The 15,986-nt window shown below is 45.3% G+C and overlaps 2 protein-coding genes across 3 annotated transcripts; both read right to left on the bottom strand.

Annotated features, from left to right (window-relative positions):
* Positions 1–1,590: 1,590 nt before the first annotated feature.
* On the bottom strand, positions 1,591–3,772 carry Chchd1 (coiled-coil-helix-coiled-coil-helix domain containing 1). Of its 2 annotated transcripts, none has more exons than XM_048339062.1 (3): positions 3,633–3,772; positions 3,431–3,549; positions 1,591–1,796 (listed from the first exon to the last, which is right to left on the bottom strand). In XM_048339062.1, exons 1-3 carry the CDS (start codon positions 3,754–3,756, stop codon positions 1,635–1,637), a joined length of 405 nt encoding a protein of 134 aa, XP_048195019.1. In that variant the 5' UTR covers positions 3,757–3,772; the 3' UTR covers positions 1,591–1,634. The 2 variants fall into 2 exon arrangements, with proteins under 2 accessions (XP_048195019.1, XP_048195020.1); XM_048339063.1 differs by lacking the exon at positions 1,591–1,796 and adding an exon at positions 2,013–2,308.
* Positions 3,773–10,162: 6,390 nt separating this feature from the next.
* Positions 10,163–15,235, bottom strand: Fut11 (fucosyltransferase 11). Its single transcript, XM_048339050.1, has 3 exons — positions 14,495–15,235; positions 13,763–14,388; positions 10,163–10,714 (listed from the first exon to the last, which is right to left on the bottom strand). The coding sequence occupies exons 1-3, from the start codon at positions 15,206–15,208 to the stop codon at positions 10,567–10,569; spliced, it is 1,488 nt and encodes a 495-aa protein (XP_048195007.1). The 5' UTR covers positions 15,209–15,235; the 3' UTR covers positions 10,163–10,566.
* Positions 15,236–15,986: the final 751 nt, after the last annotated feature.

Raw genomic sequence — 15,986 nt, 5'->3', positions numbered from 1 at the left:
CAGGAAAGGAGACCTAAGTAAGGGCAAATAAGGCCAAAGTGCTTGCTATGAACTTATATAAAAAACAATGAAGCTGGATGAAATTGTCGTAGGGATATAGGGGAAATGAGGGAGAGAAATGGAGGGGTAGGTTGGTCAAGGTACCTTGTAAGTATGGATGGAAATGTCACAATGAAACTTGTACAGCTAATATATGCTAAAAACGTTTTTAAAATATTAATATGTGCTAATAAAAAATTAAAAATCATGAGAAGGCTGGGCTCACATCTGTAACCTTTGCTACTCAGGATGAGGTCTGTTCCAAGTCAGCCTGGGCAGGAAAGTCAATGAGACTCTTACCTCCAATTAGGTACTAAAAGAACCAGAAGTGGAGGTGTGGCTCAAGTGGGAGAGCACTAGCCTCAAGCAGAAAAGCCCAGCATCCAGGCCCTGTGTTAAAGCCCCAGGACCAGCACCAAAACACACACACACACACACACACACACACACACACACACACACACACACACTAAAAGAAAGGCACAGTGGCCCATGATTATAATCCCACTTGTGTGACGAGCAATAGGTATGTAAGATAGAGGGTGGTCCAAAGCTGCCCTGAGCAAAAAAGCAAGACCTTACCTGAAAAGAACCTAAAGCTAAAAGTACTAACACAGTTCAAGTGGCACAGGAATACAAGACCCTGATTTCAAACTCCAGTACCACCAAGAAAAAAAACAAATGCTCCTTATTCCCAAGTGCTCAGTCCAAAGTGAATGCTGAGGCTATTTCCTATAACTAAAAAGACCAACTGTGCAACTGTGGCAAGAGGCACCATGTTCTCTTCATATGGCATATAAATACTGTGGAAAGAGATGGCTATCTGGGGATCAGGAAAGACTCCTCTTTACCTTAATAATTATCCCACTGATATATTAAAAAGACTACTCATCTCTTTGTCCCATATTTGATGCTATGAAATACTTAAACATTAATTTAGTTATGCCTGAAGGCAGAGTAGACATAAAGTACTATGCAATCGATCATCATATCAGGAGATGAGCCAAGGAGCAGATGACTTCAGAAATGTGAACAGGCAATACAGAGTTAATCATCAAACAAATCTCAGTTTCACCATTTAGATGTCTAGTGGAGAAGGTAGTGGAATATTTAGACAAATGATAAACAGCTCTACCAGATTATTTCCAGGTCTAGAGTAAGAACTTCCAGGCTTTAGGGCTTTTTTTCTGTTTTGTTTTGATGAAAAAGAAAAACAAAAGGTTAGCCAGTCAGCTAATCAGGTGGCTCACAGCACACCTGATGAGATCTGAGAATCAAGATTCAAAGCCAGATAAGCAGGAAAGTCCATGAGATTTCCAAGTGGCATAGTGATATAACACCAGCTTTGAGCAAAAAAGCTAAGGGACAGAGCCCAGGCTGTGAGTTCAAGCCCTAGTGCGCGCGCGCGCACGCACACGCACACGCACACGCACACACACACACACACGAAAAAAAGCTTAAAATGAACCTTTCTCCCATTTTTTAATGTGGTCTGATAATTTTTAAATTTTTAAATTGCATGGATCAAATGAAATACCTTCAGAACCACTGGGTCACCAGTCTAGAGACTTTATTCAAGGAGCACCTTGCAGGGGCTATGCACAAAACACATATTCACTAAGTTCAGATGATGGCAAAAAGCTCTGCACACAGGTAGATTTCCACATTCTTAATGTATCAGTGTAATGGACTTCAACTGCAAGATAAAAGGTCTTTGTACACACTAGACAAATCAGGAAGTGGAGAACATCCAGAATCTGGGGGAAAAATAGATTAGGAAGGAGAAAGGGAACAATGTGCTGGTGGCTCACATCCTCGTAACTCAGGAGGCTGGGATCTGAGGACGGTGGTTCAAAGCCTACCAGGGCATAAAAGTGGTCTATAGTGAGTGCTTGCCTAACACTGGAGAAGCTGTGGGTGCTATTCCCAACATCACCAAAATAAATTTTAAGGTACTTTATTGGAACATAATATCCAATTTCTCCTCAGTGAATTTTATTCCAAATAAATCATAATTTCCATCCAGAATATGATTCCAAAGAATGTTCTACCTCATTTTGCCCTTTGAAGAGGGCATGGCAATACAAACATCTCCAAAATGCCTCTCATCATTCTCAGAAATGGCAGTTCACTCATTGAAAATGCTTTTCCATTTTCAACTAAGGTGAGATTTGTTAGGAAATCTCTGTAACAACTTATTCATTTTGTGAGGAAGTAAGCTCCTAGAATCTCCCAGGGTGTCCTGGAGTGTTTTCATCTTTCCTGCTTCCTAGAAGGGGGAAAAAAAAAAGTTACAATTCTAAAGTTTTGGCTCATCAAGGACCATAGTTTTCACAATGCTCCAAGCACACTAAGATAAGATATTAACCAACTCCAAGAAAACTATTTGTGCCCTACAAATGATGGCATGATCCGAAGCTACTATGCTAGCTAGCAATTAAGTGGAGGTTGGAAAGCAACATGTCCACAGATTCTCATTTTCTCTCTCTGTCTCTGTCTCTATCTCTCTGCCCTGTCCTGGGGCTTGAACTTAGGGCCCCTAGTTTCTTTTTGCTCAAGGCTAGCACTCTACCACTTGAGCCACAGTGCCACTTCCAGCTTTTTCTATATATGTGGTGGTAAGAAATCGAACCCAGGGCTTCATGTATGAGGCGAGCACTCTACCAAGGCCATATTCCCAGCCCAGCTTCACTTTCTTTAGCTGTATTTCAGTTCTATCTGAGCACGAATTTACATTTGTCCAAGGATGTTTGTTCTATTTTTTTCCATTCATTACTATAGCTGGCAAAGCTCTGTACTATGGATATCAATGCTAACCTCACTTTATTCATAGTAAAGCAAATGTTTAGAGGAGCTTTTAAAATTCCAACTTTTCCTATCTAGCATAGGTGACATAAACTACCAAACAACTGAGACCGGGCTTTTCCCACTGTCACCCAACAAAGGCCGGGGGCACTAATAGAATACCTCCACACTTACTTTTTAAGTGTGTGTGTGTGTGTGTGTGTGTAACAGTTCAAGAGCTTGAAAACTCAGGGTCTGGGAGCTGGGGTGGGGGGAAGAGGGGTGCGCGCGCAACAGTCCTGTGGCTTGAACTCAGGGTCTGAGAGCTGTGTGTGTGTGTGACAGTCCTGGGGCTTGAAAACTCAAGGTCTGGGAGCTGTCCAGAGGTTTTTTTGCTCAAAGCTAGCACTTTACCACTTGAGCCACAACTCCACTTCCGGATTTTTGGTAATTAACTGGAGATAGTCTCATAGACTTTGCTGCCCAGGCTGGAATAAAACTGCAATCCTCAGATCTCAGCCTCCAGAGTCGCTGGGGTTACAGGCGTGAGCCACCTCACCAGGCTCCCCCCCATTCTCCTCCCCAGAAGGGTCCCACGAGTTGCTACCTGAGCCCTCGAGGCACAATCCAAGAAGTCCTGGATCTCTTTCCCGCACGCCTCGTCGCGGAATTCATTCTTCTTCCAGCAAGCCATCATCACCGACATCTCCGTGATACACGTCGCCTCTGGTGGGGAAGAACTGGGGCACTTTAAGTCCTAAGGAAACCTGACTCTTCCACCCTCCTCCGATTCCACTCCGAATGCTTACCGCCCTTCTCCCGGCGCCGTTCCCCGACGCGATTAGCTAGGATAAGCGGCTTGTTAGGCTTCAATACCGGTTTCCGCGGGTTCCCAATGCGCACCAGGCGGCCCCGGAGACTGGGGGCGGCCATTTTGCACCGAGCTCCCAGCAGGCTCCGCGGCGCCGCCCTGCGTGACCCCGCGTGACCCCTTACGGGTAGGACGGGACTGGGGCGGAGCCTGCGGAAGGCGGAGTCGTAGGCCTAGAGCTCCTCAGGCCTCTGAAGCCTACGGCGGTGAGCGCTGGACCCTCGAATCCCGGGCTATGCCAAAAGGAGACTTCCGGGACGGAGGGAGTGAGATAAAAATGAGGTGGTTTCCATTGTTTTTGTGCCGGCCCTGGGGCTTGAATTCGGGGTATTGGTGCTGTTCCAGAGCTTTTTTGCTACCGCTCTACCACTTGAGCCACAGGTCTACATCTAGCTTTTTCGTAATTAGTTGGGGACGTGTGTCTCATGAACTTCTGCCTTGAACCTGGATCTTCAGATCTCAAGCCTGTAGCTGTAGCCTCAATAGCTAGGTTTACAATGGGCATGAGCCACCATCACCCCGCTTAAGTTGTACATATTAGTTGTGCAAAATTGGTTCATCGTATCTCCATATATACCTATAATGTGCTTCAAATCAAATACTTTCCGTTGCTGTACAAAGGTCTTTTAGGACTGGAGGCGTGGCTCAAGTGGCAGAGCATCCCATGGCCCTGAGTCTAAACTCCAGTAACCACCCCCCCCCAAAAAAAAAGGTATTAACAGCTCGTTTATTTTTATAAACCTACAAGAAGTATTTATTATTTATTTTTACTACCTTTAAGACACCGGACACAAAACAATTAAGCTACTTTATTTTCTAACAACAGCTACTTTGTTTGCTCCTTTGTTGGACTCCTTTGTGTGGAGGGATTTAAATGCCTTCCAATCTGTCATCTTGTTTAATCCTTTCAACAGCCTTGTGAAACTACTTGGTAGTATCATTATTATTTATAGACTTGGGCTTCCAATTGGGGTCCTTCATCAGACTTAGTTAAGTGATTTGGGTCTGTTTACAAAATTCAGTCCAAAGATGTGCCAGAACTCTGCAGGCATTTCCACATAAGCTTCAAGAACTGTTTGTGGTAATGGAAGCATAACTCAAGCATGTAATTCATGACTACCCTGGAGAAGCAGTATTTAGTTGGATGTTTACCCTTAGTGTTAAAAGTAGTTTTTCATAGATATTTGGAACCTTCCCACCAATAATTGCATAGCTGGTTTTCTTCCTCAGTCTATCTGCACATGTAAGAAAGGTCTTCCCTGACATTTCACACTATCATCAACTTGTTCTGTTTTTTTCAGAGCACCTGAATTTGTTCTGGTTATGGTTTTGGTCAGATCAATACTCACTTTTAAACATAAGGTACTTTGAGAGAGAGGATCTTGTGAATCTTGTTGTTTGCTCAATTTCTGGTGCCTTAAATAGTGCCAATAAATATTAAGTGGACAAATGTCAATTTTTTTCACATCTCCAGTTTTATCTTTTAAAAAAACAGAAGACATTAAGTAAAAAGTAATTTATTATACAAAATGAAACCTGAGATAGCAACATTTGGAGTCATAAAGGCATCATCCATCTTTTGCTCCACCCTCTCATTCCATCATCATAAATACTCTATTAAACATCTCTACCACCAGTAATCACCATACTGCTGTACACAGTGCAGGCTGAGCCCCAAACCAGAGAAAATACACTTTGCTTGCTTTCTTCATAGAGAAATGAAGCCTTTAATTGGTAAATGCCATGTGACTAGTTCTAGCTTTTTCCCATTTGGAAGCATGGCACCTGATTTACCCTGTTCTTTTGTGAATACTGATGTGGTGATAGGGAAAAAGGAACTATGAGTTTCAGGAACAATTATTCATAAATTGGCCTACTTTGTACATAAAAGTGCTAAAGAAACACTAATGGTGAGCTGGTATAAATACAAAAGATGAGAATAAGAAGTAAGGATGATTCTACATTTTTATTACTATTATTTCCCCTCTTTATTGTACATAATGAAATCTGAGTCCCTAATCCAGGCTTATAGTTGTGCAATATATATTTTGTTCTATCTGTCAACATCTGCATTGAAATAGATTGCAAGCTTAGAATTCAGAGAAAGATAGAAGAATTGGGGATATAACTCAGAAAATGAATGCTTAGCGTGTATGAGGCTCTAGGTTTGATTCCCAGCACCACAAAAACAAAAGAAAACATTTTTTAAAAATCTTAGTAATGGGGGCTGGGGATATGGCCTAGTGGCGAGAGAGCTCGCCTTGTATACATGAGGCCCTGGGTTCGATTCCCCAGCACCACATATACAGAAAATGGCCAGAAGTGGCACTGTGGCTCAAGTGGCAGAGTGCTAGCCTTGAGCAAAAAGGAAGCCAGGGACAGTGCTCAGGCCCTGAGTCCAAGGCCCAGGACTGGCCAAAAAAAAAAAAAAAAAAAAAAACAAAAAACAAAAATCTTAGTAATGGGGGCTGGGGATATGGCCTAGTGGCCAGAGAGCTTGCCTCCCATACATGAAGCCCTAGGTTCGATTCCCCAGCACCATGTATACAGAAAATGGCCAGAAGGGGCACTGTGGCTCAAGTGGCAGAGTGCTAGCCTTGAGCAAAAAGAAGCCAGGGACAGTGCTCAGGCCCTGAGTCCAAGGCCCAGGACTGGCAAAAAAAAAACAAAAAACTTAGTAATGAAATCCAGTCTATATTTCAGCTTACTTAGTGACATCTTTGGGAGCTACAATATTAAGCGTGGAGCCCAGAACATCCAACAAGCATATATAGCTATATACATGTGGTTATATAGATATATCTATAAAGTTACAATCAGTTATATTCATAAACTGTGGGACTTTTCACTAATATATTAGAATAGCTTTAAGGTCCAAGGTATTATTTTTTTTTTCCACTTCCCTTAAAAAATCTTCATGAGGGCTGGGAATATGGCCTAGTGGCAAGAGTGCTTGCCTCCTATACATGAAGCCCTGGGTTCGATTCCCCAGCACCACATATGTAGAAAATGGCCAGAAGTGGCGCTATGGCTCAAGTGGCAGAGTGCTAGCCTTGAGCAAAAAGAAGCCAGGGACAGTGCTCAGGCCCTGAGGCTAAGGCCCAGGACTGGCCAAAAAAAAAAAAAAAATCTTCATGATCTCCTTACTCTTTGGGCTATATGTTCAAATCACAGCTATGGGCAGTTTGGGCTGCAACCCAAAATCTGACTAAGGTTTTTATTTAGCCAACTATTTATAGCTGCTTAAATCCCTTGCTTCATCTCTTTGAGTCTAGGGCCTTGGGTAGGCTCAATCAAAAAGTGATTCTACTGGATGTGGAGATAGTAAAGCTTAATTCTTGAGTGAAAAAGCCAAGCAAGAGTACAAGGCCCTGAGTACAAACCCCAATACTAGAACCACAAAAAAAAAGTCTATTATATGAGGCAAGCTTTTTCTTTTTTTTTGGCCAGTCCTGGGCTTGGACTCAGGGCCTGAGCACTGTCCCTGGCTACTTTTTGCTCAAGGCTAGCACTCTACCACTTGAGCCACAGCGCCACTTCTGGCCGTTTTCTGTATATGTGGTGCTGGGGAATTGAACCCAGGGCCTCATGTATATGAGGCAAGCACTCTTGCCACTAGGCCATATCCCCAGCCCTCTGTTATAAAACTGTATGGAAGGCTGGGAACATGGCCTAGTAGTAGGGTGCTTGCCTCATGTACATGAAGCCCTGGGTTTGATTCCTCAGCACCACATATCTAGAAGAAACTGGAAGTGGTGCTGTGACTCAAGTGGTAGAGTGCTAGCCTTGGGCAAAAAGAAGCCAGGGACAGTGCTCAGGCCCTGAATTCAAGCTCCAGGACTGACAAAAAAAAAAAAACAAAAACAAAAAACTGTATGGAAGAGCTGGGAACCTGTGGCTCATGCCTGTAATCCTAGATACTCAAGAAACTGAGATCTGAAGATTGGGGTTCAAAGCCAGCCTGGGCAGGAAAGTCCATGAGACTCTTATCTCCAATTAATCACCAGAAAACCAGAAGTGGTGATGTGATTCAAGTGGTAGAGTGCTAGCCTTGAGCTGAAGAGCTCAGGCCCAGAGTTCAAGCCTCACAACCAAAAAAAAAAAAAGACAAAAAAAAAAAAACTATGGAAGAATATCAATAATAGATTGAATGAAGTTGGACTATTCATTGATGTTTTCTGCCATCATTTCTAGCCTTAGTGTCCATGTTTGATTTAAAAAACAACAGGTCAATACACTAAATTGACATGATAAATTGATATATTAGCCACTGAATCTGTTCATAAGATGAGAAGGAATTCCAGATATACCCCAGTAAAAAGCAAGCCAGCATTAAGAATGATGACATTTGTGTATTTCTATCTGAAATTGTTAGAAAGGGTCTAAAACCAGAAATAAAAAGCCATTTAAATAAAAAGTTTATAGACTTAAGTGAAAAAGCTCAGAGACAGTACCTAAGCCCTGAGTTCAAGTCCCATGACCAACAAAACAAAAGAATTTTTTTTTAAGCTGGACACTAGTGGCTCACGCCTATAATCCTAGCTACTTAAGAGGGTGAGATCTGAGGATCACAATTCAAAGCCAGCCCAGGCAGGGAAGTCCATGAGACTCTTATCTCCAATTAACCCCCAGAAAACTAGAAGTGGCACTGTGGCTCAAAGAAGTAGAACTGCTAGCCTTGAGCGCAAAAGCTCAGGGACAGCACCCAGACCCTGAGTTCAAGCCCCAGAACTGACAAATAATAATAATAATAATAATAATAATAATAATAAATAAGAAGGTTAACATGAAATGTAATATAAATAATAAAAATCCCATCGGAAGATGGCAGAACAAAAATAGGGTTATTCTGATTAAAATATATGCACATGCAAGATAACATGGTGAAACCCCTTGATATAGTTAATATACAATACTAATATACAAAAAATGAATCAAAAGAAAGTAAAACAGTTCTATTGGGAGGCAGGTATCAGTGGGAGGGGATGGGTGAATGAGAGGGTGAATAAAGATGCATATGGTTTACATGCATATAAAGTAGAATAATGAAATTATTAAATAGAAACCGAAATTATTTTAAGGAAAGTGACAAAACGGATGAGGTTGATAAGGTACACTGTATCCATATGAAAATGTCACAATGAAGCCCCTCTTGTGCTACTAATATATGATAATAACAACAAAAAATGTTAATTAAAAATAAAACTTAGAAGCCGGGTGCTAGTGGCTCAGGAGGCTGAGATGTGAGGATTAGTTTGAAGCCTGCCTGAGCAGGAAAGCCTGCAAGACTATTATCTCCAATTAACAACCAAAAAAAGCTGGAAGTGGAGCTGTGGCTCAAATGATAGAGCACTAGCCTTGAGGAAAAGAAGCCCAAGGATAGCACCCAGCCCCTAAATTCAAGCCCCAAGACCAGCACAAAAAAATAAAATAAAATTTAGGCCTAGAGATGTAACTCAAATGGTAGACCACCTATCTAGCAAGCTCAAAGTCTAGGGTTCAATTCCCAAGACCGTAAAAGAAAAAAAAGGCAAAGCCAAGACTTAGACATGGGTGTGTAGCCAGCTATTTGAAGGCTGAGGCAGGAAGATCACGTAAGCCCAAGAGCTGAAGGCCAGCCTGAGCTACAACATAGACCTGCTCCCCCCACCTCAAAGAATTTAACAAATTAACATTATTTTTTTTCTGCCAGTCACGGGGCTTGAACTCAGGGCCTGAGCACTGTCCCTGGCTTCTTTTTACTCAAGGCTAGCACTCTACCTCTTGAGCCACAGCGCCACTTCCAGCTCAGCCTTTTCTGTTTATGTGGTGCTGAGAAATGGAGCCCGGGGCTTCATGTATGCTAGGCAAGTACTCTACCACTAGCCACACTCCCAACCCCCAAATTAACATTTTCAATTTTTTAAAAAAAGGGCTGGGAATATGGCCTAGCGGCAAGAGTGCTTGCCTGGTATACATGAAACCGTGGGTTCAATTCCTCAGCACCATATATATATAGAAAAGGCCAGAAGTGGTGCTGTGGCTTAAGTGGCAGAGTGCTAGCCTTGAGCAAAAAGAAGCCAGGGACAGTACTCAGGCCCTGAGTTCAAGCTCCAGGACTGGCAAAAAAATAATAAAATAAAAACTTGGAAACTAGAGTAAAACCCATCAGAGGATTTGCCTCTTCACCAATGTTAAGTTTATGAAGCAAAACATGGGGAAAGAAATTACTCAGAAAAGTGCTAAAGAATGAAGAGTTAGAGGGGCTGGGAATATGGCCTAGTGGTAAAGTACTCGCCTCATATACATGAAGCCCTGGGTTTGATTCCTCAGCACCACATAAATAGAAAAAGTCAGAAATGGTGCTGTGGCTCAAGTGGTAGAGTGCTAGCCTTGAGAAAAAAAAAAAAAGCCAGGGACAGTGCTCAGGCCCTGAGTTCAACGCCCAGGACTAGCAAAAAAAAAAAAAAAAAGAAGAAGAAGAAGAGTTAGGGTACTAAGTCAGAATGTGGCCCCTCTGTCCCACAATTGGGAAAGGATGCAATAAACCAGAGAAGTGTTAATTTTAAGTTCTTTAAAAATTCTATTGGGTCAGCACCTTGAATCAAATAGGTGGTTCAGGCTTCTGATTCCCATTGAACCAAGAATGGCATGCCTCCACTCTCCTGTTACCAAGGCTGAGACCTTAATTATACATCACTATGATAAAGTAGTATAGTTCAGTGATAAAACACCTAATATCTTCAAACCCTCCAATATGTCAAGAAAAACATTAAAACTCAATCCATAATAAGACAATACCAAGGGCTTGTGCAATGGATATTCCTTATGGGCCATGATAGAATAAAATCTTAGGTCTTCCAAGTTAAACCAGTTCCAAGTTGCAAGAGCCATTAGAGATTTTGGTTCCTTTTCACAAAGATCTCATGTAAGTAATCCCAAAACTTGCTCTGCTGTGTTTCATTGTTGTGGATCATGGCAGTAAGAGCTTCTCCCTGGTCCAGACCTTGCCAGTAATCTTGCAGCCACATCTCTTTCCAGCTGAAATACCAAAATGTGGGGTGGATTATGGAACACATAACAGTGATATGTCCTGGCTTTCTCTGCATGGAGCCAAAACTTTTTAAACAGTAATCTCCGGAATTCAGATATTTAGAGCTAGATTAAGGCTCTGCTCTAAAAGGAAGGAAATGTGAAGTAAATCTAGTACTAAGCCAAGTGTAAGCTACAAACAGCATACAGTCCCCACAATGAGTTAGCGCTCCTCCTGGCCTTCAGATGTGGAAGGCCAGAGCTAAGTGCAGCAGGGGCCAGACTCCCAGGAAAGCAGGGGGTGTTTAGATGGTTCTTAGTAGAGGGCACAAGGGCATCTAGTATTTAGAAAAGTCATAACTTGGTTTTTCCTTAATGTTTTACATTGCTTTGTACTTTTCCTTTAGTAAATCATATGATCAACATAAATGAAATACAAATTCCTGAGGGACTCCACTATCAGGACCAAATTGTGTCAGGAGTCTATATAAACAACCCTCTGCTGCCACCAGGTGTCCAAGTTGGGCAGCCTCTGTAGCAGCCTCTCCCCAGTTGAAACTTACACCTTTTTTAAATTTATTATTTACTCAATGCCAGTACTGGAGCTTGAACTCAGGACCTCATGTTCTTCCTTGGTTTTTTTGTTCACAACCAGTGTTCCACCACTTGAACCATGCCTCCAATGTTTATTGCTGGCTAATTGGAGGCAAGAGTCTCACAGATTTGTCTGCCAGGGTTGACTCAGCACCACCAAGATCCTCAGATATCAGCCTCCTGAGTAGCTAGGATGACAGGCTTGAACCACCAGCACCTGGCTTCCACTGTAATCTTGACACTTTTCCTCAACAAATATACCTTGCTCCAAGTAACTTCAACATTACCCTACTTCTTGTCAAATGCAGACAGACTTTGTTTTCCAAAGCCACCACCTTCTATTACACTAGCCACTTCCTGCCACCATTAGTTATTAACCTTTTGAAGGCATACCTTCAATTCTCTCTAGCATGAATATAGAATTAATCATCCCAACCAGGGTACTTTAAGAGCAAAAGGAGGGCTGGGAATTTAGCTCAGTGGTAGAGTGGCCTGCTTTCTATGCTGCAAGGCCTTCAGTTCAATCCCAGCACCAAAAAAGAAGGTAAAGGAAAGGGAAGATTCAGGTGCCAGAGGTTCATACCTGTAATCCTAGCTTCTCAGGAGGCCAAGATCCAAGGATCAAAGGTTCAAGGCCAGCCAAGGAAGACTAACCAGAGACTTTTACATCCAATTAACCACCAAAAAGCTGGAAGTGAAAGTGGCTAAATTGGTAAAGCACCAGCCTTGATGAGGAAAAAAAAAACAAAACCACAACTAAGCAAGAGTGAAAGACCTGCCAGTGGCTCACACCTGTAATCCTAGCTACTCAGGAGGCTGAGATCTGAGGTTCAAGATTTGAAGCCAGCCGAGGCAGGAAAGTATGTGACACTCTTATCTCCAATTAGCTACTAAAAAACATTGGAAGTGGATCTGTGGCTCAAGCGATAGAGCACCAGCGATAGAGCACCAGCCTTGAACAAAAAAGCTCAGGGAGAGCACCTAGGCTCTGCATTCAAGCCCCAGTACACCATCCCCCCATCCCCACCCCCTCAAAAAGTGCAAAACTCAGCCAGGCACCAGTAGCTCATGCCTGTAATCCTAGCTACTCAAGAAGCTGAGATCTGAGGATCATGGTTCAAAGCCAGCCCAGGCAGGAAAATATGTGAGACTCTTATGTCTAATAAACTATTCAGAAAAGGCTGGAAGTGACACTATGGCTCAAAGTGGTAGAGCAAAAAGAGCTCAGGAACAGCACCCAGACCCTGAATTCAAGCCCCAGGACTGGCAAAAAAAAAAAAAAAGTGCAAAGCTCTGAGTTCAAGTTCTAATACCAGAGGGAAAAAAAGAGAAAAAAGTGATTCTGTTAATAATTATGCCTAAGTAACTCACATGATACAACCACAGAGAAAACGCCTTCAAAATCTAGAAATATACCTCAGTGGTAGAGCTCTTTTTTTTGTTGTCGGTCATGGGGCTTGAAATCTGGGCCTAGGTGCTGTCCCTGAGTACTTCAGCTCAAGGTAGCTCTCCACCACTTGAGCCACAGGTCCACTTCCAGTTTTCTGGTGGTTAACTGGAAATAAGAGTCTCTCCAGCTTTCCTGCAGGGGCTGGCTTTGAACCGCAATCGTCAGACCTCAGCCTCCTGAGTAGCTGGGATTACATGCATGAGCCACTGGCATCAGACAGTGGTAGAACTCTCGACTAGCATGCATGAGGCCCTGGGTTTAAGCACATGATTTGAAAACAGAACACCTCATCTCTTATTATCCCCACCATACTGAAGATGCTCAAATATGAAATAGCTGAGTTGATCCTTCCACACTCCTGGGCCCAAGTTTCCTTCATTACCTTCCTGGCACAAGCCCTCTACTCTGGTTCAAGCTTGGTTTGAATCACTACTGCAAACTTTGACTAAATGTGCTAATTTTCATGTATAGCCTTGAATTATATCTTACATTTTTATCCAGCTGTTTCAATTTTTCTTAATTTCTCACCTACTAATTATTACTATTAATATTAAGGCTCATAGCAGAGTCTCTGTGTGTAACCTTGACCTCAAACTCTGATCCTCCTGCCTCAGGCTCCAGAGTGCTGGGATTACACCAGAGCCTAGATCTTCAACTACTCTGGCCACCTTTAAAGGCAGTGTGAGCCCATCTCATGATCCCCTTCATACCTAGAGCTACTTTCCTGCCCACAATAAGAAAGTAAACAGCCAGGTGCCAATGGATCACACCTGTAATCCTAGCTATTCAGTAGGCTGAGTTCAGAGCCGGCCTGTGCAGGAAAGTCTGTGAAACTCTTATCCCAATTATCCCCCAAAGAAAAGGAAGTAGAGCTGTGGCTCAAATAGTAATGTTAGCCTTGAGCCCAAAAGCTCAGGGACAGCACCCAGGCTAGGCACACGCACACACACACACACGCACACGCACAAAAACCACTTGATTTTCCAGCTACACAGAACCCCAGTAGCCCCTACCTGTCATTCTCAGGAATGTCTTCCACACTGCCAAAGCCAGGTGTGGGCACTGGGCAGTTCATGTGTGAGGGCTGGGCAATGTGAGGCTCCGGGGAAGGGACATCCCCCGGAGAGGCTGTGTGGGCTTTCTCGGCGTCCAGCCGGGCTAGTTCGTGGTCACAGACGAAGCACTCGAAGCCATTGAGGTAGTTGGGCAGCAGAGGGTCGTTGACGCCCCACTCCCGGCGCTCCAGGCTATCTAGAAGGAACTGGTTGGTGATGCCCCCGGGCTGCTTGTACTCCAGGAATTTCATATACTCCTCATCGTTTTTGTCCAGAAAGTCAATAAATTCTGCCAGCTTCTGAGGAGACTCGAAGTCGTCAATCAGTATGATCGAGTGATTGTTGGGCATCCAGTCCCTCACCGAGGGAGAGCCGCGGTACACGGGCACGGCACCCAGGTGCATGGGGCGCCACAGTTTCTCGGTCATGTAGTCGTTGCAGATGGCATTTTCCAGGGCCAGGTGGAACTTATAGCGGGACAAGAAGGCCAAGAGCTCCGGATCCTCGGTGGTGGCTGTGGCTGTGTCCCGCAAGCGCGTGGTGGGCAGCTCCCGATTCTGCAGGCACTTCCCGTACGAGTCCACCTGCGCGGACAGAGCAGCGAGATCAGCAAGGCCACCCCAGGTTTGGGGCCCCGCCCACCCCGCCCCCGTCCGCCCGCCCGCCCGCCCGCCCGCCCGCGTCACCCACCGGGATGTGGCGCATGAGCTCGCGCACGTAGCGGTCCCGGTCCGCGGGCACGTCGCAGTGGGACTGCAGGTAGAGCAGCGGCGCGTGACCGCGGCGGCGCCACTCGGCGCGCTCCCGGAGTGGCAGCGGCGCGCGGCGCAGGTAGGCGGCCCCGGGCAACCACTGCAGTGGCAGCGGGTAGTCCGAGTGGCGGCTGAAGGTGGCGGTAAGATTGAAAAGACGGATGCCCGGGCCGTGGCTCAGCAAGAAGTTGTTGAGGGGCGACTCCTCGTGGAGGAGTGCCCAACTCTGGTGGGCTAGGCGCGGCAGCGGCGCCTCGGACGCGCGGAAGTCGGTGCCGTAGAAGAGCAGCGCTCGGGTCTGCGGGTGCCCACGCACACGACGGTCCCGGGACGCCACGCACGCCCCGCGCGCGCACTCGATGCGCTCCGAGTCTCCCGGGAAGTGGGGAAACAGCCCGGGGCTCCACCACAGAAGCACCGGCAGGTCCCCCACCTCCTTCCTGCCCGGCCACGGGGTCCCAGGGCTGTGCGCCACCCCCACGGCGCCCAGAGCCGAGGGCGGCCGGAAAACCGCGCCATCCCATGGTTCCGCCCACTCTGCCTCCTCGACAGCCTCCCCCTGCTCCACCGGCCCGGAGCCACTAGCTGCACAGGCACTGAGCAACCCCAGGGCGACCACCAGGGCACCAGCACAAGCAGCCGCCATGTCCATTGCTGCTACCGGGGCTATTCGGACAGCACAAGACCCCGCCCCACGCTGGCCTACGACACGGGAACACAGCGCATGCGCCACCTCAGCAAGCAGGAAAAGTTGAACGGAGACAGGAAACGACTCAATAAAGATAAGGCTACTGGTTACATCTTATTTTATTTCTTTACAAATTAAAGATGCATTGAAAAATAAACCAATGAACAGAAATGAGAGGTCTGGAGCAGGAGCATCCCAGGCTGGGAGCAGGCAAGCCTGGCCATCAGTCCTAGCCCTTGTCCTGCCCCAGCCAGTTGGGGATGGAAGATAACTGTCAGCCCCTCAGTCATGAATACCAAAGCCCAAGTGGTGTCCCAGCACAAGAGGACAGGGCTCCAGCCATCTCTGTCTTCCCACCAACCCCCAGCTTGAAGAAGCGGTGTTTCCAGTGGGGGCTGAGTGGGATGTGAACTGGCTCTGTGAGGTATTGCAAGTTGATGATCAGGCTCCCTACAGAACCATCCAGTGTTGGGGCTTCTCCAGCTCAACAGAGGGCTGGCACCTCTCCGGGGTATTAGTATACTTTTCAAGTCAGTTCCCAGGCTCATTCCTCTCTGACAAGGACTTCTCTCCACAGATGATCTCCAATCATTGCAGGGGAAGAAGAGTGCACACACAGTGGAAGCAGCGAGAGAAAACTTAGCCACCCTCAGTAACTACTTGGCTGCTGACCTCCAGGTCCCCAAAGGACCAACATCATTTCTCTCCACCAGAGTCTGTTCCCAGTTCTTGTGCACCTGTA

The sequence above is a fragment of the Perognathus longimembris genome, chromosome 2 (assembly GCF_023159225.1).
Source record: "Perognathus longimembris pacificus isolate PPM17 chromosome 2, ASM2315922v1, whole genome shotgun sequence".
Taxonomy (NCBI): Eukaryota; Metazoa; Chordata; class Mammalia; order Rodentia; family Heteromyidae; genus Perognathus; species Perognathus longimembris.
Note: the sequence above shows the minus strand (reverse complement) of the source record. Positions and strands in the feature narration are given on the sequence as shown.